Here is a 25499-nt window from a genome sequence, read left to right on the forward strand (position 1 = left end):
ATCAAGAGTTGGATGCTTCACACACTGAGTCAACCATGCACCCCTAGACTTTCTTAGTCTGCAAAACAGCACCCTCTTCTAAGCCTTGGATGACTTGCTACTTCTAACTGTGCTCAGAATCTCTACCCTTTAAATCACTGAAAAAACACATTTCACAGGACATTACCCTTCAATACATACAAAGTTCAAACTCCTTTTGCCTATATAAAAGACATTCTATAATCTGAAACAATATTCTTCTCCATCTTTAGCTTACTACTTGTCCATTAAATTTTTGTTACCTAATTTGAAACTCATTTCTCAAATAATGTCAATAAACATTGTGTCTTTGCTCGTATTATTTTCCATAACTTAGATACCCCTCTTCATTTTAACCTGCATCAGATACCAATTTTTCCTAATCTAAGGCAAGGCTTTCGCTTATGCTCTTCCATGAAATTAAAAAAAACGTTTTTTTTGTTGCTTTTCTTCTCAGTACTTACAACACCTTTTAAAGTATCATTCTCATTTTACTCTTGATGTGGAGTATTACTGTTGTTTTGGAAGTATGCTTACAAACTGGTTTACAAACTGGTTGTTTCCTATAAACACAGTGAAATAAATGATTGGTTTCCTGGTTTCTAGAACTGGTTTAACAAATACAATAACAGTAAGCTGAGAAAAAAAATCCTACTTTTCATTTTGTAAATGGGTTTCTCTTCTGAACTGAAATTCACAAAAAATTATCTTAAGAGAAGCCTCTGAGGGTAGAGTAGAGGCAAGTATCAGTTTATTAGGGGTGCTGGAGCTAGACTGCCTGATTTTATATCTGAGCTCACCCATTTACTAACTTTGTAATCCTAGGAAAGTGATTTAACCTTTCCATGTGTCTGTTTTCATACCTTTACATAAGGTAATAACAGTACCTACATCATAAAGATTTTGTGAAGAATAAAGAGTTAATATTTGTGCAATCGTTAGAACAGTGTCAGGTATAAAATAAATATTTTCTGTAATTTGTTAAATAAAACTTGTTTATGTAGGACTTCTTGTAACTCCTTCATAATCATCTATTTAAAAATATCTGTCCTGGGGTGGCTGGGTGGCTCAGTTGGTTGAGCATCTGACTCTTTTTTGGCTCAGGTCATGATGATCTCATGGTAGTGAAATTGAGCCCCACATCAGTGTGGAGCCTGCTTGAGATTCTGTCTCTCTTTTTCCCTTCCTCCCTCCCTCTGACCCTCTCCCTCCCATGCATGCTCTCTCTAAAGTTAAAAAAAAAAAAATCTGTCCTATTTTTCCATGTGGATGATAATGGTCAAGAATACAGGTTCCATTAGCCAATTTTTAATACTTACTACATTAAGTAGAGCCTTGTTATATACAATATATAATATATTATTGAGCTACCTAATAAATTACTAACTTAATCACATTCACATTGGACTACTCCTTAAAAAGTTATATAAATTTATATTCTTCCAAGAAATGCTTTATAAATTACAAAAATTTAATTGTAAGTTTAAAAGTAAATATTTGCAAGGTATTTCTCACATATAGAATCATACTACTTTATAAAGATAATAAAAACTGTTAAATCCAATTTTTTAAAAAAGTAAAGTCTATGCCTATTATGGGGCTTCACGGTCAGTGAATGCTCCACTGACTAAGCCAGCCAGGCACCCCAATCCAGTTCTTTAGTTAGTAAATTCATTTTGCAGGGTAATATTTAAAGCATTCTCCATTTTTATCAATCTGCAAACTACTTGTTTGAAGAATACACTTGTTTTCAAAAATAATACTTACATAGACTCGTTTTAAAACATTTTTTACCTTTTGTTTTTTACAGCTGGAAACAGTAGTGTCTTTCTCTTGTTCCTGAGGGTCTTCACATTTGTCTACAGTGATAGATCGCTTTTTAGAAGAATTTGAAACAGTTTTCATTATGCACTCTGAAAGTGAGGGCACCTTCATATAAATACTAGATTTACTGATACTCTTACTAGGTTTTACATGCCCATTTGTCTTTTCTTTTCCCTGTGGTTGGGAAGTCTTCTTTCTGTTATGTAGCATTTGGCACAGAATAAAGGAAATGGTTAATTCAGCATTTTTAGTACATATTATCTTCATATGTTCAATAGTTTTCATGACTTTCATAATATGGGCCATTTTCCCTAAATCTTTCCGAGGGGCAGCCATTATATTTTTGAGCAGTGTAGAAAACTGGTTGTGGCTGTATTCCAACTCTGTCATAGTGCTTCCATAATTTATGGAGGCTATATATGGCACAAAGTCAATATACGTGGAAACGGAATATTGAGACTTCTTTAGAAGTTTTTGTATTTCTGTAAGTTCGTGAAGTTCTCTTGAGAGCAAATGAAGAGCATATGAGCAATTAACAGCCTCACTGTATTTGTAAATAATATCCAGATCTTTCTTAAGTTCAGAAATAGCAGTCTCTATGACTTTCCAAAGGCAATCTGTTGAGTTACCCTTAAGAAATGAAAAGGAAGCCATTTTTTCCTGGCAGTGAACCAGCTCAGGAAGAAGTGACAAATCAAACCAAAGCATACCTCGAAATCTCTGTTTGTCTAGTTTCTTTGCCATTGAGTTTTTAAGAAAGTGAACAGTTTCTGAAAGCATGACAATTTCAATATAGGTTTCAACAGCTTCAGGCTTTAAAATTATGGCCCCATGGTTGTGGTTTTTCACCATGTCCAAAACGTTTTCTTCTGTGATAAAAATGTTATCTATGTTCTCTTCTTGCAGTATCTGAAAGTATTTTTTTAAAATTTCTAGATGTTCGGTACATCTCAAAGTGAGTTCCTGTAATTTCTTAGAGTCTGCAAATTCAGCTTGATCTAATATTTCACTAATACAACAGATATCTGGGTGTGAAATCAAAGTACTATTAAACCCACAGTTTTCTAGGGTAATTGGTGCTTTGTTTATTAGATCATCTGACTTTCTGGAAGCAATCTCCATATTCTCAAGCCCAATATTAGAAATTTGTTCACTGCTTAAATCCTTAGACAACGTATCATATATCTTTTTCAACCTAGAAAAAGCATACTGATTCATTTTGAGTAGCATTTCTTTATTCTTCTTTCCTGAAGATTTTTTGCTGAAAGATTGCCTCTCCTCTTTCCAAATAAGGCTTTTTGCAGCATCAAAAAAGATATGTTCCAGACCATAAAGAGAGATTTTAATACTTACTGCCTCACTGCTCTTAATAAAATTAACTTTTGAGGTGATCATTTCTATGATAATCCACAAATGGTCTTGTTTTCCTGGATAGGAATCAACTTTAGGAGAGTCCCCATTCATACCAATCAGCTTTAAAGTACTTTTTCTTAAGGCTTCTAGGTCTCCTAAACTATCTCCAAAGTTAACTCCACAGGTAAATGGGACTGAAAGAGAAAAGTCAAAGCAATCAGAACAACGCTTCATTATTGCTTCACACTCATTAATCTGTCGTTTGTATTTTAAGAATGTATAGTATGAATTGTTTTCCCTTTTGGTTTCTTCAAATAATTCAATTAACTGATCATGATAGTTTTGTAACTCACAGAATGCATTATATTTCAATCTTCCTTGAAAAGCAGGATAGAAGTTGGATTGTTGTTGAAATCCACGTGGGCCACCAAGCAGCTCACTGTACAGTGTTTCATCATACCAAAGCAAGCTTCGGTATGTTGGTTCACCTCCTAAGAGCCTTTTTTTGTTTTCAACGAATTGAATAGTTTCCATCATCATCTGGAGTTCTACCAAGGAGTCAACAGCACACGGTTTTAATTTGTGTCTGCAATTTTTCCACAGGTTTTTTTCTACCAATAGTTCTCTTGAAATCAAGATTTGTTCAAGAGAACATTCTTGTTTTCTTTCAAAAGCTTCAACAAATGAAGGGAGAATACTTTGACAGGCCTTAGTTTCTTCCTCTAGAATCTGCAAAGATGATGTTTCATCTGCCCTTCTCAAAATTTGAGCTAGCCTAGCTGTAAGAGGTGAATGACTAGCTGAGCAATGTTTTTCTTTTAATCCATTCATGTATGATGCAGGCTCATTCTGAAGAGTAGAGACTTCGGAAGTTTGAGAGCGTGTATGTAAAATAGGCATATGATTCATTCCTATAATGCCTGGCTTGGAATTACATGCTATTTCCAAATGCAATGCAGAGTCAGACTGAGAGTCCTTACTAATTTTAACTCCCCCTTCTTTCTCTCTTTTGTTAAGATGATGAGAAACTGCATTATTTAAAGTGACTGCTTCAGTAATGTTTTGAACACTTAGATGAGAATCAATCAAGTTGCTTTTAATTGTCTTCTCACTTAAGTAGGAGGATTCTTCTAAGATCTTATTCTTTTGATTTTTGTACTCAGTCTTAACAGTGCATCTTTCAGTCATGCTTTTTTTGTGAAGTGAATCTCTTATTTTTTCTGCTGGTTTAACTTTCCACATTCTTCTATCCCAAATGTCTTTCTTTGCCATACATTTTTTTAAAGAACCCTTCATGCTATCTTTTAAGGGCAAATAACTATCACTGGAAAATAGTTTCTTCATTGTATTTTTCCTATAACTTTTACTTTCTTCAGTTACTAATTGTAGACCCAACTCAGAATCCTCAAGAACATGTGATTCATTCCCATCTTTATGGAAGCAATTACTTGAAGAGCATTGTTCTGTCTTTAGAAGTTCCTTTCCATTACATCCTGGCTGGCAGTGTGGTACACTGGAGGTTGTTGCAAAAGAATCTATAGCAAAAATTCTCTGTTTATCCAAATAAGATTTTGAAGATTCTCTTTCACTGTCTGTCACTGGAGTGGGTGATAACAATTGAGGAATACTGTTAGAGTTTTTGTGTGTTATCAGAGTTAGATTTAATGGGTCCATAAGGAAGTCTTCTGTAACAGTGCCTGGTGTGGCGCTCTGATTAGGAGCTGTCCATTCTTCTACAGGCAAATTTTCTTCTAGGTTGCCTTTATAACCAGATAAAATAAGATTATCTGGTGTGCAGACATCAACATTTAAACAGTGCTTCTTATCTGATTCTAAAACGGAAATAACTATGTCAGTTTTTACATTTGTGTGCCTTATACAGGTTGCATCATAACTTGTGTCTCTGCTAAAACTTATGTTGTCTTCTTTTATGCAACTTAAAGATACCAAATTACTCTTATTTATTACTTTATTAGTTCTGGAATTGTTTTCTGTTTTCTCCTTAATATTATTATGTACTGAGTGTTTCTCAGGATTTTCATATTTACTAATGTTTGATAAAAACTCTATGCCAATTTGATTTTCTTTTTCAGTTACTTTCTCATCTGGGTAGGATGGGGAAAACAGACACCCAGTTTTTCCAGAAAATGGCTGGAGTTCTGATGATCTTTGATTTCTCATACGGCTCTTGTTATACATGGAGTGACTTGAACTTTGGGATGTGGAGCACAGGGCTAACTGTGATTCAGGATATGCTTGATCACAAAATTCACTCACATGAATGGTGGTGTGACTTCTGGAGACACTGCTGGCCATATTTCTCTTAGAAATGCACTTTGTAATGCTTTCTCTACTTGCTTTGTAAGAGTTGCGTTTTGATACATGAGTTAATGATTTATCCACTTCAAATCCCAGAGCTCTTTTCTCTCCTGGTTTGCTGTATTTTCCTTTTGACAAAACATGTTTAGTGGAATAATATCTTCTTTCAGACACAGAGTTATAACCTTGAAGGTCACAGCTTTCCCAAAAATTATTGCATATTATTGCATATGATTTTGGTAATGGGCCTTTTCTTTTTTCTCCTACTTTAGCTATAAGTTGCAAAGATGTATGAACTCTTCTATGAGCTTTTTTTAAGTGAAGAACAGCTCTGTCAAGTCTTCTGGAAAGACGTTTGCTTTTGCATAAAGATGCTTCACTGTTTAGAATATCAAGGACACTCCTAATGTGTTTTTCTGACTTTGAAAAGGTTTTAATTCGTCCTTTGGATAATGAAGAAAAACATTCAGTTGAGTCTGGACTGGTTAGTCTCTTCTTCTCATAAGTTTCACGATGTCTTAAATCCTTATGTGGCATGTTCTGGTCCCTAATAGGTATATGTTGCTTTCTTTTGCTAATTCTTGATTGTGTGTCCTTTTTACTTCTAATATCATTACAATCAGTTTTTGGCTCTGTCAAGGAACATCTGCTTTCATTATTTAATGCTGTGACATTAGAGGGTTCAGTAGGTCCACTGTTTTGTTGTTCAGACACATGATTCACTTGCGTGTTGTGACTCACATCAAGAGAGATTTCAGACTTATTCACTAGTCCTGATTCTTGCCTTCTATTATCAAATTCATCTTCACATGGATAATCTGAATTTTCACCAGAATAGTGGGAATCCATTTCAAATCCTGGCCCTTTCCCCTCCTCATTTATTTCTGGTTCTGTGGCTTTTGTTATGTATTTGCAAAAATTATATTTCAATGCATGGGATTCAAAAGTGGGACTTAATTCTGGCATAAACGTATTAGTGATTCTAACCTGTAAATCTGGGAGTGAAATTGGATTGAGCTTTGCTTTGTTTTTTTGTGTAGATGAATAAAAAATACTCTTCTTAGGGTAACGCTGATCACTATTCTCCTTTCTTCTGGAGCTTTCCAAAACTTCCCTCTCCCCATTATTGTTTCCTAATAGACCTTCCCAATCAATACGAGACTTCAGAGCCTCATATATGGCCCTAGATTCTTCACACGGATCATTTCTATGGCTATCTTGTTGAATTAGAGAAGCATCATCACACTGTTCCGATCCTACTTCAGTCTTATTTTCCAATTTGAAACTTTGAAGAACTGAGGTATCACTTACTGACTGATGAAATGAGTCATGTAATTTATTGTTATCCATATCCATTTCACAATCAGAAACCTTATGTTTTACTAACAAACCAAAATCTAGACTCTCAGAAGAACAAGTTTCTTTAATCTGGTATCTTTGATGATCTTCACAATTTGTGCCCAATGTAGGCACTGTAGCACCAGCTGTCTGCACTGCAGTACTTAAGGCTACATGCAATGAAGACCCTTCAACTTCGGGAAATGCTGTGGAAGCCAAATGCTCTACAGTCCCAGTATTTGGAGTATCTTTTTGTTGTATGGCAGTCATACGGTCTTCACTTTCTAATAATGTAGATTCTGTTGACACCTGTCTTTCCTCCGAACTCAAATTAAATGTACAAAATTCTTCAGAATTCAGGATTTCTGCATTGTTGTAATTTTTATTCTCCCTTCTTTCATCTATATTGGTGTAATTTTTGTTTGTATCAAAGCCCTGCTTCTCCTCTCCATATATATTTTCTCTGTTTTCTGTAGAGAAAGCAATGTCTTCCTTTTCTGTAGACAAAGCATTGTCTTCCTCTTTAGCTGCTTTTTCATTTTCTTTATCATTCTCTCCTTGTTTTCTGAAGTCAATATTCAGGTGTGTATCATTGTGCAACTCTGCATTACAGAACAGAGTATGACCTTCATTATTAATCTGAAAAGTTTCTCCACAGTCTTTTTGTATGTTCTCTAATGACACTGGGTCGTTTTCATTTTTTCCATAAACACATACATTTTCTCTAGCTATGCTATAATCTGAGTTGCCATGAATTGGTTTAATGTCATGAGATGAAATAATTGTGTCAGCTGGCAGTTCTTTGACCTGGGGAATGTCTTTTGTTTCCTGGAAAGCATTAGTCATAATGCTAACACAGTTTTGATTTGGTTTTCCCAATTTTAGCTCCATTAGTTTTCGAGAAATTGCAAAACATGTATGAGTGTTATCTTCATAATCTAAAGAGAGTTGACGATGCTTTTGTGAAAGGTTCTCCACTCTTTGTAATTCCAATGCTAGATGATCTAGTTCATATTTATCCTTTGTGGAAGATGTGGAAGATTTTGGTATTTCTAATTCTTGAGCAATTAATATTTGATCACAATTTTTCCCGTAAGAATCAAGACTCTCATTCTTTTTGTATTCTTGGTACAAAGAAATATACTTATCTACTGGAATGATTTTTGCTTCCTTAGTAAAATCAAATGCCTTCCACAAAATTTGCTTTTCTCCATGTTTGGAATTATCTTCTGGGTCAGTGAAATCTCTCATTTCTCCAATATTTTGAGTGTACTCATGTGTGCTTTCTTTTGTTTGGAGAGAAAAAGCTGTAGACATTTGCTGACCAATCTGATATACAGTTTCTAAATTAGAAGACCATGATTCCGGAGAGAAAAGACTACAGTGCCCTTTTGCACAAGTATTCACTGATTCATAAGAGTTATATGCTTCACTTTTTTCTTCAATTAAAAATGGGATGTTGCTTCTCAGTTCAGATTGCTGGCCTTCTTCCTCACTGTGTTTTTGGTTCTCAACTTCTAAAAATACATTTGGCAAGCACATTGGAAAGGAAAAATTGTCTTGGCCCTTACACTGTCCTGCCATGGTCATTTTATTGGGAATTGTACAATCATAGTTGTTAGAGCCCAAGTTGTCAGCCTGAGATTCTGAACCATGAAAAGAAATGTTGAAGCTAGGGGCATTCAAACAATTAGTAAGAAAAGAATGATCACCAGGCACAACTTCACATGAGGAGGCAGAATTATTTGGCATGGATGACAGATTTATTTCAGAATTTAAAAAGTCTAAACTCTTCTCAAGTGGCAAAATCTCATTTAAATCTGTAATATCGTTATGTTTGCCTATGCTTTCTTCTCTCCTCATCAGTCTTGGATCTTTAATGAGTTTTGAAGTAATAACTGTGCTTGAGCCAATATTGTTATGAAGGGGAAAAGCAGCAGAAAGACTACTTAAAACATTTTTAAGTTGTGCCAAATTTAACATGAGGTCACCATTAACACTTTCTCTGGTATCACTGGGAATAAATGAAAGACCTGAATCATATATACGAGAAGTGTCTCTACATTCTGCTAAATTGTGTTCCATCTGTCCACCGTATGTTTCATGTATAGAAATGTTTCCATTTTGCACATTCCCATAGGAATTAGAAATATTTGTGTTGGAAGGATTTTTCTCTGAATTTAGTGCGCTGCAAGAACAGTTTTCCTCAACAAATGGATCTACAGGTTTTCTGAAATGTTCAAAGATGACAGTAGCATCTTTTCCTTTTCCAATTCTTTTGGCAACTGTACAGTTATTCAGAGAGGAGGTTCTTTCTGTAGAAATAATAAGAAAATTAAGAAAAAATAGGAAGGAAATGGTTTCTACATTCAGTTCTTAATTCAAATAAACTATGTTATAAGTGGTTTTAACTGAAAGTTCAATAAATGCCTAACGATGAAGAAAGTATGTGTCATGAGAAAAAGCAAGGTGAGAAGAGAATGAGTGACAAACCAATAAAATATAAATTATGTAGCATGAAGCTCCGTCCTAGAGGCCTTACTAAAAAAGTATTTGCCATAAATATTTTTGAATTCTGACAAATACGAAGAATAGAAAAATTGAAAAGGAATAAAAACATGTTGCTCAAACACTAGGTATTTCTTATATTAATTTCCTATATTCAGATACTTAATAATAGAATCTACATATTAATAGGCAAAACTGTCTCCCCCTTTTTATCTACTGTTACCTTGAGAACAAAAACAAGAAGGAAAGGAGAATGAGATGAGGAAACAGAGAAGAAAAGATCAAACAGTTTCCATAAAATCCTTCCCAGGAGCAAAAGCAAAGCACTACTCCTGTTCTACTAAAATAAGTATTCCTGCAAATAATATCAAAAACAAAAATCTTGACAATGAAAGCAAATTTTCTCTTATAATTTATAGGAATTTATTCCTAAAATGTCATAAAGAACTACATGTAATAACAAAGGAGCTTATATGAATGTATATTTACCAAGTAAAACGTTGATAAAGCATTCATAGATAATGCCATAAAAATATCTTTATTAAAACAAATTAATGATGAGAAATTGTGAGATTTATGACATATATGAAACTATAATCATATTATTGGGAAGTACCATGAGATTCTTTTTCACAATATACTGAAAGATAGTTTTGCTGAAGATTTCTAAATTCTATAACCACTTGTAATTATATATATTTTAAAGATTACTTATTTATTTTCAGAGAGAGAGCTTGCAAGTAGGGGAGAGGTAGAGAGAGGAAAAGAGAAAGAATCCTAAGAAGACTCTCTACCAACACTGCAAAAGAGCCCGATGTGGGACTGGAATTCATGAACCATGAGATCATGACCTGAGCCAAAGTTGGATGCTTAACCAACTGAGCCACCAAGGTGCACCTGTAATTATACTTTTTTATTAGTAAGCTATAGTAGAAATATGACCATTACAGAGGTGTAGTTCTTAAGAGGAGGAGCTGCAGTGGACAGAAAAAAAGGGTGGATCCCCATACTCACACCAAAATAAAATAAAATTCATTGGGAAAAAAATAATAAAACCATGAAAGTATTAGAAGAAAAGATGGAGAGATGGTTTTATAATCCTGAGGTAGAAATGTACTTTTTAAAAATATCTGGAAATCAGAAAACTAGAAATTAAGAAATGATGTCAATTACATGCAAATTAAATACCTTACTAGGTCAAAACTCATGATAAACAAAACTGGTAGGAAGTATTTTCTGAATGAGGAAGCTTAGTACATCATTACACATATATTAGAGCACATAGAGAATATACAGACACCTTTGAAAGATTAATAAACACACAATGCAATAGAAAAGTGAGCAAGTATACGAATAAGAAAATCACAAATAAAAATTGTCAAGAAACACAAAAAGATGTCCAACTCCATTAAATAAACAGTAAGTCATATTAAAAAACTGCCTAGATTGGCAAAGACTATGAAAAATAATTAATATTCTGAGATATAATAAACACTCTTATACTGCTTATGGGAGTATGAACTGGTACTAATTTCCTGGGAAGTAAAGCTACAGTTTTCAGCAAAATGTAATATGTAATCATCTGTATCCAATAAATCCATTTTTAAAAATGTTTTATTTATTTTGTGAGCAAACACAAGTGGGGGAGGGGCAAAGAGAGAGGAAAACAGAGGATCTAAAGTGGGCTCTGTGCTGACAGGCTGACAGCAGTGAGCTTGATTTGGGGCTTGAACTCACAAACCACAAGATCATAACCTGAGTTGAAGTCAGATGCTCAACTGACAGAACCACCCAGGCACGCCTCCAGTATATCCATTTTTCTACATTCATTATTCTGATATACTTGCATAAATAATATATATACAAGGATTTTTAGTACCATTTTCCAAGACAGCTGAAAGCTAGAAACCTATCAGTATAAGACTGGTTAAGATTTCAAAATATACTACAAAGCAATAGTAATCAAAACAGTATCTTACTGGCACATTAAGAAACACACAGGCTTCCAGTTATAGAATGACTATGTCAAGGGAATAAAGGGCACAGCATACAGAATACAGTCAATGATATTGTAATAGTGTTATATGGTGACAGATGGTAGCCACACTTGTGGGGAGCATAGCATACTACAGACAAGTTGGATCACTATGATGTACACCTGAAACTAATGTAACATTGTGTGTCAACTATACTAAAAAAAAAAAAATTGAGAGCGCATGAGTGGGGAGCAACAGAGGGAGAGGGAGGGACAGAGAGAGAGAATCTTAAGCAGGCTCCATGCCCGGCGTGGAGCCTGATGTGGGGCTCAAGCTCACATTGGTGAGATCATGATCTGAGCTGAAATCAAAAGTAAGATGCTTAACTGACTAAGCCTCCCAGGCATCCCTCAAATAAAAAAATTTTAAAAATGAGACTGGTTAGGGTTGCCTGCCGGGACACAGTCAGTTAAGCCTCTGACTCTTGATTTCGGCTCAGGTCATGATGCCATGGCTTTGAGCCCTGCACTGGGCTTTGTGCTGACTGCATGGAGCCCGTTTTTGATCCTCTCTCTCCCTCTCTGCCCCTCCCCTGCTTATTAAACTCTCTCTTTGTCAAAATAAATAAAATTAAAAAAATGAGACTGGTTAAATAAATATGGCATATCAAGAATTATAAAAGCAGTACATGTATGTGCTATATATAGGCACTACTATATATGTGCCTAGAGAAATAATGTTATGGAGCTGTTACAAAGATTAAGACAGGGGTGTCTAGGGCTCAGTCGGTTAAGCGTCTGACTCTTGATTTCGGCTCAGGTCATGGTCTCGTGTTTTCTTGGGTTCAAGCCTTGCTTTGGGCTCTGCACACTGGCTGCAGTAACAGCGTGGACCCTGCCTGGGATTTTCCCTCTCCTCTCTCTTTGCCCTTCCCCCGCTCACACACACACACACTCTCTCAAAATAAATAGACTTTAAAAAAAAGATTAAGACAAATTAATACAAAGCAACATGGGAAAAGAAACCTAAATCAGTTTAATAACCTGAATTTCACAAATGTATGGTAAATGCATACTAACATATACATAATATTAACTAATAAAGTACTTAATGTGGATGCCAGGTATGGTTTTTCTGAGTGCCTTATACACATTAAATAATTTAATCTTCATAACATTCCCATTTTACTGATAAAGTAAAGGGTAATTTGCCCAGGATCACAATATGTAAGCAACAGAACTTTAATCACTAGGTTACATTATTCACTTAAACTTGATAAAGGCCCTTTAAATTTATTCCCATTTTTGGCAGTATCACCAAACAACACATGAAAAAAGGAGAACAAAAACCCCAATATCTTCATAATACAAGAAACTTTAAGAAAATGAAATTACAATCAACAAAGCAAACTACCAAATAGTTATTAGCCCCATGTATTCTGTGATGATGGAAATATTCTTTAACTATGCTATCCAATATAGTAGCCAACAGCCACATGTGGTTACTGAGCACCTGAAATGTGGGCAAGGGGTGGTGTGAATGAGGAATTAAAATTTTTATTAATTTTAACTAATTTAGGTTTAAATAGCCACGTGACTAATGGCTAATGTACTGGATAGCACAGGTCTAGACTACTCTGGAGGTAGAGGAGTACACTGATAGCCAACACATGTGGCCTTGACTTTGGGCAAAATACAGGTGTTCCCCAAAGTTTATCATCCCAAAAGGCATCATTGTTAAAATGAGTAGAACAGTAAGTGAAAAAGAGGATATACTACTGGCTTTACAAAAATTGAAAGGACTGTAAAGAAATACTATGAACAATAGGAAGGATGAATACTTCCACATAAGTTTATGAATAAGATATGGATGTCCACTCCTACCACTTCTACTAAACATTCAACTGGAGGTCCTAGCCAGGGCAATTAGGCAACAAAAAGAAATAAAAGACACCCAGATTGGAAAGGAAGAAGTAAAACTAACTCTATTTGTAAATGACTTGATCTTTTATATAGAAAAATCCTAAAGAAATCAGTAAAAAACTATTAGAACCAATAATGAGATCAGCAAGGTTGCAAGATACAAGACCAATACACAAAAATAACACTACTTCTATATACTTACAAAGAGGAACATAAAAATGAAATTGAGCAAACTACTTGCAAAGGTATCAAAAAATATGATACTTGAATTAAATTTAACAAAAGATGCATAAAACTTACACCCTGAAAACCTTTACTTCCTTCACAGGGTGGTTATAAACAAAAGGTAAGATAATAACATAGGTTATTATCACACTGGTGGTGTGAATGTCACTGCTGCAGCCACTTTAGGAAACAGTTTGGCAATTCCTTAAGTGGTAACAGAGTGTTATCATATGACCAGCAATTCCACTTCCAACTATATACCCAAGAGAAATGTGAACACAGGTCTGTACCAAAACTGTACAAGAACATTCATAGCAAAATTATTCATAATTGCCAAAAGATGTAAACAACCCAAGTGTCAACTGATGAATAAATAGTTTCTATTCAATGTAATATTCCATAAAAAAGGAATGAAGTATTAATATATGCAAGAACCTTGTAAACAGTTAAGTGAAAGTCTCTAGTCATGAAAGGCCACTTTGCTTCACATATTTATGAATTCCTTTATATGAAATGCCCAGAAAAGGCAAATACAGTTGATCCTTGAACAATATGGGTTTGAACTGCGTGGGTCTGCTCATGAATGGAATTTTTTTCATGTAACATATTGGAAAATTTTTTGGAGATTTGCCACAATTTAAAAAATCTCACAGATGAACCACATAGCCTAGAAATGCCAATAAAAATTAAGAAAAAGTTAGGTATTGCTGTAAGAATATAGTGTATAGAATATGTAACATACAATGTACAGGTTAATCAATGCTTATGTTCTGGGTAAGGCTTCCAGTGAACACTAGGCTCTTAATAGTGAAGTTTTCAGGGGATTGAAAATTATACATGGATTTTTGACTGCGTGGGTGTTGCCACCTGTAATCTCTGTGTTGTTCAAGGGTCAGTTGTATATAGAGACAGAAAGCAGAACAGTGATTGCTTTGGGGCAACGGCGGTTTAGGGGAAAGGGATATGATAGTTTTTCAAGAGTATAGTTTCTTTTTGAAGCAATGATGATAACATATCACACTTACTAAGCTGGAAGAAACAAACATTTTTTAAAAAAGTGTACGTGTTGGCAAGGATACAGAGTAATTATGTAACCTGATCTGATCACTTTTGAAAACTAGGTGATAACCTCTTTGGATTAAGTTGTACATTTCTGATGTAGATATTATATTACTCTATACCAAAACTCTTGCCCATGTGCATCAAGACACTCACATAAATGTTTAAAGCAGCCATGTTTGGAATATGAAGAAAATTGGCAAGTATCCAAATATCCCCAGAGGAATAGTGTGTAGTCAAAAAATGGAATAATGTGTGTGTGAATACATATACATGTAGAAACTACAGGTATATATATCAGCATAGAAGTCACACAAATGGGACGTCTGGGTGGCAGGGTTGGTTAAGCATCTGACTTTGGCGGCTCAGGCATAATCTCATAGTTCACGGGTTGGAGCCCCGCACTGGGCTCTGTATGGACAAGCTCAGATACTGGAACCTGCATCGGATTCTGTGTCTCACTCCACTCCCCCCAACCCCCCAGTTGTACTCTGTCACTCTCTTTCAAAATAAATAAACTTCAAAAAAAAAAAAAAAAAAAGAATCACACAAACATAAAACTGAGCAAAAGGAGTCAGTAGTATAATTCCAGATACATAAAATAAAAAATAGTTAAAGCACAACTATTTTGTTTACATATTGGTAATATATTAGAAAATAATATTCAGAAGTTCTAAGACCAGCACAAATGCTATGGAAGCATAATAATGTCTGTATCTTACCAGCCCTCCTAGGAAATCCTGTTGAAAGGAGCCTCAAAGATGTCATAAAGTGTCCATTATCCACTTTTTGGCCAATAAATTTTACAGTTACTATTGCATATGGAAGGCAATGTCTAGGTTTATCTACTGGCTTTGAAAGAATATTGTATTCATAGAAGTATACCTGAAAGATAAAAAAAAAGAGAGAGAACATTTTAAAGCTAAATTGAGTAAGTTCATATTTTAAAAAGCTATGTAACTCATTTTGTGTTATTCACCTGCTTCCATATACCCACCTCCTCTCCCCACATTCTTAAACCCTAGTTTTTTTAATAGTATGTTTTTATTCTTTCTTTTTTAAAAAATTTTTAAAAAATGTTTTATTTCTTTTTCAAAGATACAGAAACAGAGTTGAGCAGGGGAGGGGCAGAGTGTGAAGGGAGAGAGGGAGACACATAATCCGAAGCAGGCTCCAGGCTCTGAGCTGTCAGCCCAGAGCCCAATGTGGAGCTCGAACCCAGGTGCCCCAGAAACAACCTGTTTTTAAAAAAGCACTTTTCCATTAAAAGTTCAATGTTTTAGGGGTGCCTGGGTGGCTCAGTCGGTTAAGCGTCCAACTTCAGCTCAGGTCATGATCTCATGGTTTGTGAGTTCAAGCCCTGCATCCAGCTCTCTGCTGTCAGTGCAGAGCCCACCTCAGATCTTCTGTCCCCATCTCTTTCTGCCACCTCCCCTGCTCATATACTCACTCTCTCTCAAAAAAAAAAAAAATTAAAAAAAGTTCAATGTTTAGCATATGATGTGAATCCCTAAGTTTTATTTAGAAGAAAAAGTTAACCAGGAAAATAATAATAGCTCAATACATTTTACATGTGGGAGCATATACACACTTCTTGAAAATTTATCTTCATTTAGTCATATATATATGACGATAGGCAATGCTTACTACATACAATTTAATATTCTACAGAAGATGAGAAGTTTACTAAGTATCTCAGCAATTTATGACAGAAAATTACTGTTTCACATGTAATGATGAACACGTAAGACTTTTTTCTTGTTGTCAAAGTTGGCATGTTTTGCAAGTTAGGAATTACTCCATGAACAACTAAATAAAAGAAAGCAGCCACTCTATTTTGAACAAAGTTAAATGCAAATTTGGAAACTTCTTTACTAACATTCTTAAATCACAAATATTAAAGCAGCTTTTATTATTTATTTATTTAAGGTCTTATCAAATTGAATAAGTTAAGGGATTGTCTTTCAATAATTCAAGAAGTTGTTTTAAGTCGTATATCATATCGTGTGAAGCATGTAACTTTTCAAGTAGTCAAATAAGCCCAAAAGTTAACATACTGCTGAATTGTAGGCTTGTAACTCAATGGTATCTTTCAGAGAAGGTATACTTCTTGACATATGGCAATCAAAGTTAGGAGAAGGATCCAAAGAAACTTTGTTTTTATCCAATGAAGGCTGAATTTTCTTCACTTTTCCAAAGAGAACCTTAAAAAAAGCAAACAGCAGGTCATAAAAATATATTAGAATATTTTAAACTCCAACACTAGAACATAAATTAAGGCTAATGTCAGGATGCCTGGGTGGCTCAGTTGGTTAAGTGGCTGACTTCAGTCAGGTCATGATCTCGAGTTTGTGGGTTTGAGCCCTGCATCAGGTTCTGTGTCTCCCTCTCTCTCTGCCCTCCCCCTGCTCACATTCTCTCTTTCAAAAATAAATAAACTTAAAAAAAATTTTTTTAAAAGGCTTTTTTTTTTAAGGAAAGAAATACAAATGAATAATCTGTATCCCAGATGCAGAAGAGGACTTATTATAATCATATCAATTCCTCTTCTAAATTAAACTTAAGACTATAATAATTGTGATTAAAATTTTAGAAAATCTATTTGTAGAAATGAATTTTAGTCTAAAAACTTATTTTGAATACTAAGCAAACAAGAATAGGCCACAAAATCTTGAAAAAAATTTTTTAGAAACAAGTTTTGGGTCAGAGATACAGAACGATGGAACAGGGCAGGTGACTTGCACTCCCAATGTATTAAATAGATTTTTAATTTTTTAAAAATGTTTACCTATTTTTGACAGAGTGAGAAAGTATGAGCTGGGAAGGGTCAGAGGGAGAGGGAGACAGAGGATCCAAAGTGGGCTCTGTGCTGACATGGGGCTCAAACTCACCAACTGTGAGATCATGACCTGAGTCAAAATTGGATGGTTAACCAACTGAGCTACCCATGTATTCCAGTATTTAATATTTTTTTAAAGGTTGGTATTACCACACACACAAAAAAGACAGTAGAGGAAAAGAACAAAATAAAAAGCCCCAGGTAAGTCTGAGCATCTATAAAAACATAGTATAATGTTAAATGTACCATTTGAAATAAGTGAAACAAAAACATATTCAATAAATGGTATAAAACAATTGAAAAAATTAAATTATCTTCTTAATATATAGACCAAAATAAATGCCAAACCAGTTAAATATTTAAGTAATGCAAACACTGTAGAAAATCAGTATTTATCTAATCTCAACGTGAGAATTCTTTACAAATATATGCGCCAAGAACCCATAAACCTAAACCATAAAACTGTAAAATATTCCAAAACATTTGTACATAAAAAACAAATCAGTATACTAAAAGACTTCCCACTGAGTGGGGGAAAATATTTGCATGTAACATACCCAATAAAGGATTAGAATCCAAAATATACAAAGAACTTACAAAACTCAACTCCCAAAAAACAAAAAATCCAATTAAAAAATAGGCAGAAGATGTGAATAGACATTCCAAAGAAGACATACATAAGGCTAACAGACACATGAAAAGATGCTCATCTTCACCTATCATCACTGAAATGAAAATCAAAGCTACAATGAGATATTAACTCACACATCAGAATGGCTAAAACCAAAAACACAAAAAAAATAACAGGTGTTGTCAAGGATGTGGAAAAAGGAACCCTCTTAAACTGTTGGTGGGAATGGAAATGGATACAGCCATTTTCGAAAGCAGTATGAAGGTTCCTCAGAAAGTTAAAAATAGAACTACTCTATAATCCAGCGATTATTAGGTATTTACCCAAAGAATAAAAAAAGGCTGATTTGAAGGGATATATGCACCTGATGTACAGCAGTATTATCTACAAATGCCAAATTATGGAAAGAGCCCAAATGTCCATCAACTAATGAATGGATAAAGAAGAGGAGGTGTGTACACACATACACACACACACACACAAGAATATTACTCAGCCATAAAGAGAATATCTTGCCATTTGCAATGATATGGATAGAGCTAGAGAGAATTATGCTAAGTGAAATAAGTCAGAGAAGACAAAAAGCATATGAATTCTTTTTTTTTTTTTTAAATGTTTTATTTATTTCAGAGAGAGAGAGAAGCAACGTGAGCAGGGGAGGGTCAGAGAGAGGGAGACATGGAATCTCAAACAGGCGCCAGGCTCTGAGCCAGATGTCAGCAGAGAGCCCGACGCAGGGCTTGAACCCACGAACCACGAGATCATGACCTGTGCCGAAGTTGGCCGACTAAACGACTGAGCCACCCATGCGCCCCAAAAAGCACATGATTTCACTCATATGTGGAAATTAAGGAAAAAAACAAATGATCATGGGGGAAAAAAGAGGAAAACCAAGAAATAAACTGTTTTTAAAAAGGTTTTTAAAAGTTTATTTATTTTGAGAGACAGAAAGAGTGAACAGTCAAGGAGTAGACAGAGAGAGAGAGAAGGAATCCTAAGCAGGCTCTGCACTGTCACTTTGGTTCCTGATGCAGGGCTCAAACCCACAAGGCGGGTTAAGTGTCTGACTCTTGATTTTGGCTCAGGTCATCATCTCACAGTCATGGGATCGAGCCCTTTATTGGGATCTGTGCTTAGCGTGGAGCCTAATTGGGGTTCTCTTTCTCTGCCCCACCTCTGCTCCTTCTCTCTCTCAAAATAAATAAACATTTAAAGTCATCAATTCTTCATCAATTCTATTACTGTTATTTTTTAATATAAAAATACATTTATTCATAATTAAAAAAACTAAATATAATGTGGTATCTTGGATTTGGGTACTAGAAGAGAAAAAACAGTAGAAAAACCGGCAAAAGGTAAATAAAGTCTGTAGCTTAGTTACTGGTCACGAATGTACCAATGTTAGTCTCTGTTAGTTTTTTTATATTATTATTTTTGACTTTTATTTTTTTACTGAAATATAATTGACATATAACGATATTAGTTTCTTAGTTCTGACAAATGTGTCATAGTGATGTGAAATGCTAACATAAGGAGCATGCTGAGTGAATTGTCTACAGGAACTTTCTGTATTGTTTTTTAATTTTTCTATAAATTTAAATTTATTACAAATTGAAAAAGTTTATTTTTTAAAAAAGAAAACATTAAGTGATAAAATATTTTCCAGAGGAAAGCCTAGCTCACACCACATCCTTTAATGAATTGATAATGTAAACAAATCAACTGGGAAAAAAAAACGTAAATGGCAAAGGATATAGTCAACTCACTAAATATTGTTAATGAATATATGCAGAATGTTTAAACTCAACAGTAACTATGAAAAAATAACTGAACCAACAATGAGAAACTATTACATATAAGACTGGCAAAGATTTTTTAAAAAAGTATAATACAGAGAGTGAGGCTGTGAGAGAATAGGTATTCTGACACACTGTGGATAGAAATGTCAATTAGTACAACCTTTCTCAGGACAACTGGGCATTACATATCAAAAGCTGTCAAAGTGTACATATTTGGCTCCTAATCTTATTCCTAGGTAGGAATTAACCAATTAATTCTCAGCAAATAATCACAGGCATAAAAATATAACTACAAGGATGATCAAAGTAGTATTTAAAACACAAAAACAAAAACCCAAATAACTTATATCCCCGAATTTTAAAATTTGTTGTGCAAATTTATGGTGGAGCTATATAGTAGAATACTATGTAGTTATTCAAAACACTATTAGAGAAGAATACTTATTCAATGCAATGAAAAATGTTTATCCTGTAATCAATGAAAAAAGTGATACAGTACGTAGACAATACCTTTTAATTACAATTATACATGCATATTTGCATATGTAAACAGAAGACTAAGTATAGATACACAAAAAAATTAATGGTTATTAAAGGCCTCTTTGGAGCTTCTTAGTATGCACCAAATTTTCTAAAATCAGTATGTATTACTTTTTAGTATAAAAATAAATTATGCTTTATGAATTTGATAATATTCAAGGACTAAACACATAAGGAATTATTCCAAAGGAAGCACTGGTTTTATGTGTAACATCCTATGTTACAAATCTGAGAATCCTGTCTACCTACTGTGATTTTAGTAGTCCTGGCAAAGCTACAATTAACCATAAAAGTGTATCTTAACCAATTTATTGATGCTTAAGATTTAGTAAGACTTATTTTTTTCAACTATGAGTAATTTTAGACTTTCAGAAAAGTTCCTAGTTTAAAAACTAGTTCAGAAGTCCTATATACATGTGACCAGTTTTTCCAAATGTTAAATCTTATATAAGCACGGCAAAACTAAACACTGCTATGTTGTAACCTGAAATTAATATAATACTGTGTCAACTATACCTCAATTAAAAAAATAAAAAGAAATTAACATTGTATAGTACTATTAACTAAAATAAAGAGTAGGTGTGTAGTGGGGCACGGTGGCTCATCTGGTTAAGTTTCCAGCTCTTGGTTTTGGCTCAGGTCATGACCTCACAGTTTGTGAGTTCAAGCCTCACATCGGGCTCTGCACGGATACTGCAGAGCCTGCTTAGGATTCTCTCTGTCTCTCTCTCTCTGCCCCTTCACCGCTCTCTCTGTCTCTTTCTCAAAAATAAATAAATAAAAACTTAAAAAAAATTAAGAGTAGGAGTAACTTTAGCTTAAGTCAGAATTCTGTAACCAAAATTTTGGAGAAAAACACTTAAAACACTGTGGTATTAATTATGGTCTGACCAAAAGAAAGAAAAAGGGTCATTTAAGACAGAGAAAAAAATAAAAACAAAGATGATACAGGCTGAATTTGCTTACCTGGGAGTTTTGTTTTATGCGGCATGCCCAACTAAAGTTAGAAATAGGGGAAATTTCAAATGACACTGAGGATGACAGTAATGTGTATGTGATTTATTTTATATAATGCAACTCAAGAGCACTAATAATTCAGACTGAAAGGAAAATATGTTTGGGTCAATTTAAAAGAACTGAATATAATATTTAGTATTTGTTTTATGCTACCTACCTTAAAAATTATAATACTTTCTACAGTAATGCTTCTACTGTGAGCATAATTCAAAGCAATATCAACATGTCTAAATACATAAATTCCAAGACGGGGATTTCCTAATATCTTCAATGTAGATGCTCTGGTACTTATCCCGTTTTGATATATTTCAGCCACATCATTCTGAGTAAGAGCTAAAAAGCAGAAATGTTCTTCAAGTTCTCTGCCATGTCTTCCACTCTCACGCATCTCTGACCTAAAGCAAAACAAACTGCGTGTAAGTTAAGTGAGAATATTGAAAGAATTTTCAAGAGAAAATAAACATTTCGGCTTACAGCAGTTAGAACGCAAGACAATCACTGATAACCTTCAAAGCACCACTATTCTATTGTAACAAGTTAAGCTGAAAGTCATCTAAGGAAAGAATCTAAGAAGTAGATAACTACTCATCCAGGATTATGGACTACATTCCGTATAGCCCAGTGATAATAAGGGCTAACATTTCCTGAGTGCTACTAATATGCTTCGCATGTTAAGACTTAATCTTTACATGCATTTTTGTAACTTTTTTTGAACTCTCCAGGAATTGACTGCTATTGTTATTTTTAAATCACTGTTGTTATGCCTATTTTTTCCCTAGTTCCCCTAGCCTCTGTTATACTCATTTTAAAAATAAGGAATGTGAAGTTCAGAGAGTTAAACTTTCCAAAGAAGCAAGGTGACAAAATTGAAATTATATATGGGACCTCTTGTCTGTTAAGTTCCAGAGCTCATAGTCTCACCTATTTGTGCTATGGATGAAAGAACATACATTTTACTTTTTTAAATAAAGATTCTTTAACATGAATTCCCTAAATACGTATAGAGACAAATGTATGGTAAATTATTAAAGACATTCTCTATTTTCAGGGATCCAGATAATAGCTGAAAGAAACAATCTATGATTTAATTATAGTGCACTCATATCATAGAAGTTAGATAATTATGAATCCTCCTCAAAACTGATTATAATCTGAAGTGCATACATTTTAAAAATAATTTTTTAATGTTTTTATTCATTTTTCAGAGAGAGAGAGAGAGACAATGCAAGTGGGGGAGGAGCAGAGAGAGAGGGAGACACAGAATGTGAAGCAGGCTCCAGGCCTCCGAGCTGTCAGCACAGAGCCTGACACGGGGCTCAAACTTACAAACTGTGAGATCATTACCTGAGGCAAAGTCGGATGCCTAACTGACTGAGCTGCCCAGGTGCCCCTGAAGTACATACATTCTTGAAATTTTGACTGTATTCTGCAACTAGAACCACCTAAAGATGCAAAACCTGTATGTCCCCACTGGCAGATTAGACAGGGAATTTCATATGGCTTGCTCAGATGTAGTAGCAGCAACAACTGGCAAATTAGGTGATATAATAGAGAGGTTTGATCACTAGAATGGAAGTGGGATTCCAAGTGATTATCAGCAGTGGAGAACCTCAGAACCTAAAAAGTAATGTTATACCACAAAAGGAAAATTATTCTTGAATACCACATGCTACCAATAGTCCTCCAGAATGGCACTCACAGTGTGTATAAAGTATACTAAGCACACTGGCATATTAATATCAATTTTATTTGCATGAATAACTGTTTACCTTATACAGGGCCAGAAAACACATGGCAACAGTTACAAGCAAGACTGATTAGACCATGACCACTCTGTCCCAGTTCCTAGAAATGGCAACCTTAACTTTCAATTCCACATATTAACATCTCCTCCTCTTGCTTTCAACTTGACATCAGTGGATTCTATGAAACACTAAGATCTCCATGTTGATAAGGCTTCTCACAGAAGAATTCCAGTACTTTTTTGTTTTCCCAATTTCTCAGTTGGTTCTTCCTAGAATCTGGAAGAGCATAAGCTTTTTGAGCACACCTAGCAGGAATTCCCACATGGGAGTATTAACAACAACAGCACAAAGGATGGGAAGAAGGAAGGAAATGTTCACTGTTTTAAGGTTCTTACACTACACATGAATATAACATTATATGAAGGTATACTGCATAAAGCCTAGAGCAGGGCTTCTCAGCAGTGGCACACACTGTTGACATTTTGGGTCAAATAATTCTTTGTGTTATCTAGTCATCTTATTGGCTTAATATTATATCCTCTTAAAGGTCTTGACTAAAATGTAAAAATATAACCTAATAAGGATTTGACCCAGGACTCCAAAAAACTTTATAAATTAAAGTAGAAAATAATCCCAAGTTTTATATTATATTTTTTATTGTTGTTTTTTATTTTAGAGAGAGTGGGGGAGAGAGGGAATCTTAAGCAGGCTCCATGTTCACATGGGGCTCAATCCCACGACCCTGGGATCATGACCTGAGCCAAAATCAAGAGTCAGACATTCAACTGACTGAGCCACTGAGGCCCCACTTGTATTACTTATAATACTGATAAATACTTTCTTGTTTTCAAAATTATATCTGAAAAGCATTTAGGACTATTATGATTTAGATAAAGCAATAAAAAATTACTACTTAGAAGTTTAAAAAAATGTAATTCCAGTATGAACACATAGTGCTATATTAGTTTAAGCTGTACAATACAGTGATTCATAAGTTTTATATATTACTCAGTCTTCACCAAGATAAGTGTACTCGTTTTTAAAAAAATGTTTATTTTGAGAGTGTATGTGTGCACATGCGTGCATGTGGGAGAGGACCAGAGAGAGGGATGGGGGAGAGAATTTCAAGCAGGCTCCATGCTCAGTGCCTAGCCAGACGCAGAACCTGATCTCACAACCACCAGATCATGACCTGAGCTGAAATCAAGAGTCGGACATTTAACTGACCAAGCCACATAGCACCTCAGATAAGTGTTCTCTTAATTCCCTTCACCTATTTCACCCATCCTCCTACTCACCTCCCCTCTGGTTTTTGTTCTCTATAGTTCAGAGTCTGTTTTTTGATTTGTCTCTTTTTTTTCCCTTTGTTCATTTGTTTTGTTTCTTAAATTCCACATATGAGTGAAATTCTGTGGTATCATTTCTCTGACTTGTTTTGCTTAGCCTTATACTCTCTAGATCCATCCATGTTGTTGAAAATGCCAAGATTTCACTCTTTTGGCTGAGTAATATTCCATTGTACATATACGCCATATCTTGTTTATCCATTCATCTTTCAATGAACACCTGGGCTGCTTCCATAGTTTGGCTGCTGTAAGCAGTAAACAGAGACTGCATATACCTATTTGAATTAATGTTTTCATATTCTTTGGGTAAATGCCTTGTAGTGCAATTGCTGGATTGAAGAGTAGGTCTATTTTTAACTTTCTGAGGAAATTTCATACTGTTTTTCTAGAGTGGCTGCATCAGTTTGCATTCTCACCAACAGTGCAAGAGGGTCCCCCTTTCTCCACATTCTTGCCAACACCTGTTTCTTGTGTTACTGATTTTAGCCATTCTGACAGGTGTGTGGTGATATCTCAATTGTAGTTTTGCTTTGCATTTCCTGGATGATAAGTGATGTTGAGCATCTGTTCATTTGTCTGTTGGGCATCTATATGCCTCTTTAGAGAAGGGTCAGTTCATGTGTTCTACCCTTTTTTAAACTGGATTATTTGTTTTTCTGGTGTCTTTACAAGTTTTTTAAAAGGTTGGCTCTTCAGGGTTATCAGAAACTAGGATCTATGTCAGGTTATTAAATGACAGAAGCTCAGAGTGTCAATACTCCTGTTTCATTTTTTTTTTTTTTACAAGTAGTTTATTGTCAAATTAGTTTCCACATAACACCCAGTGCTCATCCCCACAAGTGTCCTCCTCCATGCCCATCCCCCCCCCCACATCCAACAGTCCTCAGTTTTTGTCAGCATTCAAGAGTCTGTCATGGTTTGCCTCTCTCCCTTTCCCCCACCACTTCCCCCCTTCTTCTCCCCCATGGTCCTCCATCAAGTTCCTCCTAATCCTCCTATACGTGCAAACATATGATATTTGTCCTTCTCTGCCTGACTTA

At 34.9% G+C, this 25499-nt stretch overlaps 1 protein-coding gene across 1 annotated transcript in view; it reads right to left on the reverse strand.

Moving 5' to 3' along the window:
• The window catches only part of TEX15 (testis expressed 15, meiosis and synapsis associated), a 57121-nt gene that overhangs the window by 8026 nt on the left and 23596 nt on the right, over window positions 1–25499 (reverse strand). Inside the window, exons 3-6 of the mRNA XM_039220621.1 lie at window positions 21526–21763; window positions 16600–16746; window positions 15265–15427; window positions 1813–9167 (exon numbers count right to left, since the gene is read on the reverse strand). Of these exons, the coding sequence (XP_039076552.1) occupies window positions 1813–9167; window positions 15265–15427; window positions 16600–16746; window positions 21526–21763 (7903 nt within the window). The remainder of the gene's footprint in view (window positions 1–1812; window positions 9168–15264; window positions 15428–16599; window positions 16747–21525; window positions 21764–25499) is intronic.

This window comes from Hyaena hyaena, unplaced genomic scaffold (assembly GCF_003009895.1).
Source record: "Hyaena hyaena isolate Hyena2069 unplaced genomic scaffold, ASM300989v1 scaffold_17, whole genome shotgun sequence".
Taxonomy (NCBI): Eukaryota; Metazoa; Chordata; class Mammalia; order Carnivora; family Hyaenidae; genus Hyaena; species Hyaena hyaena.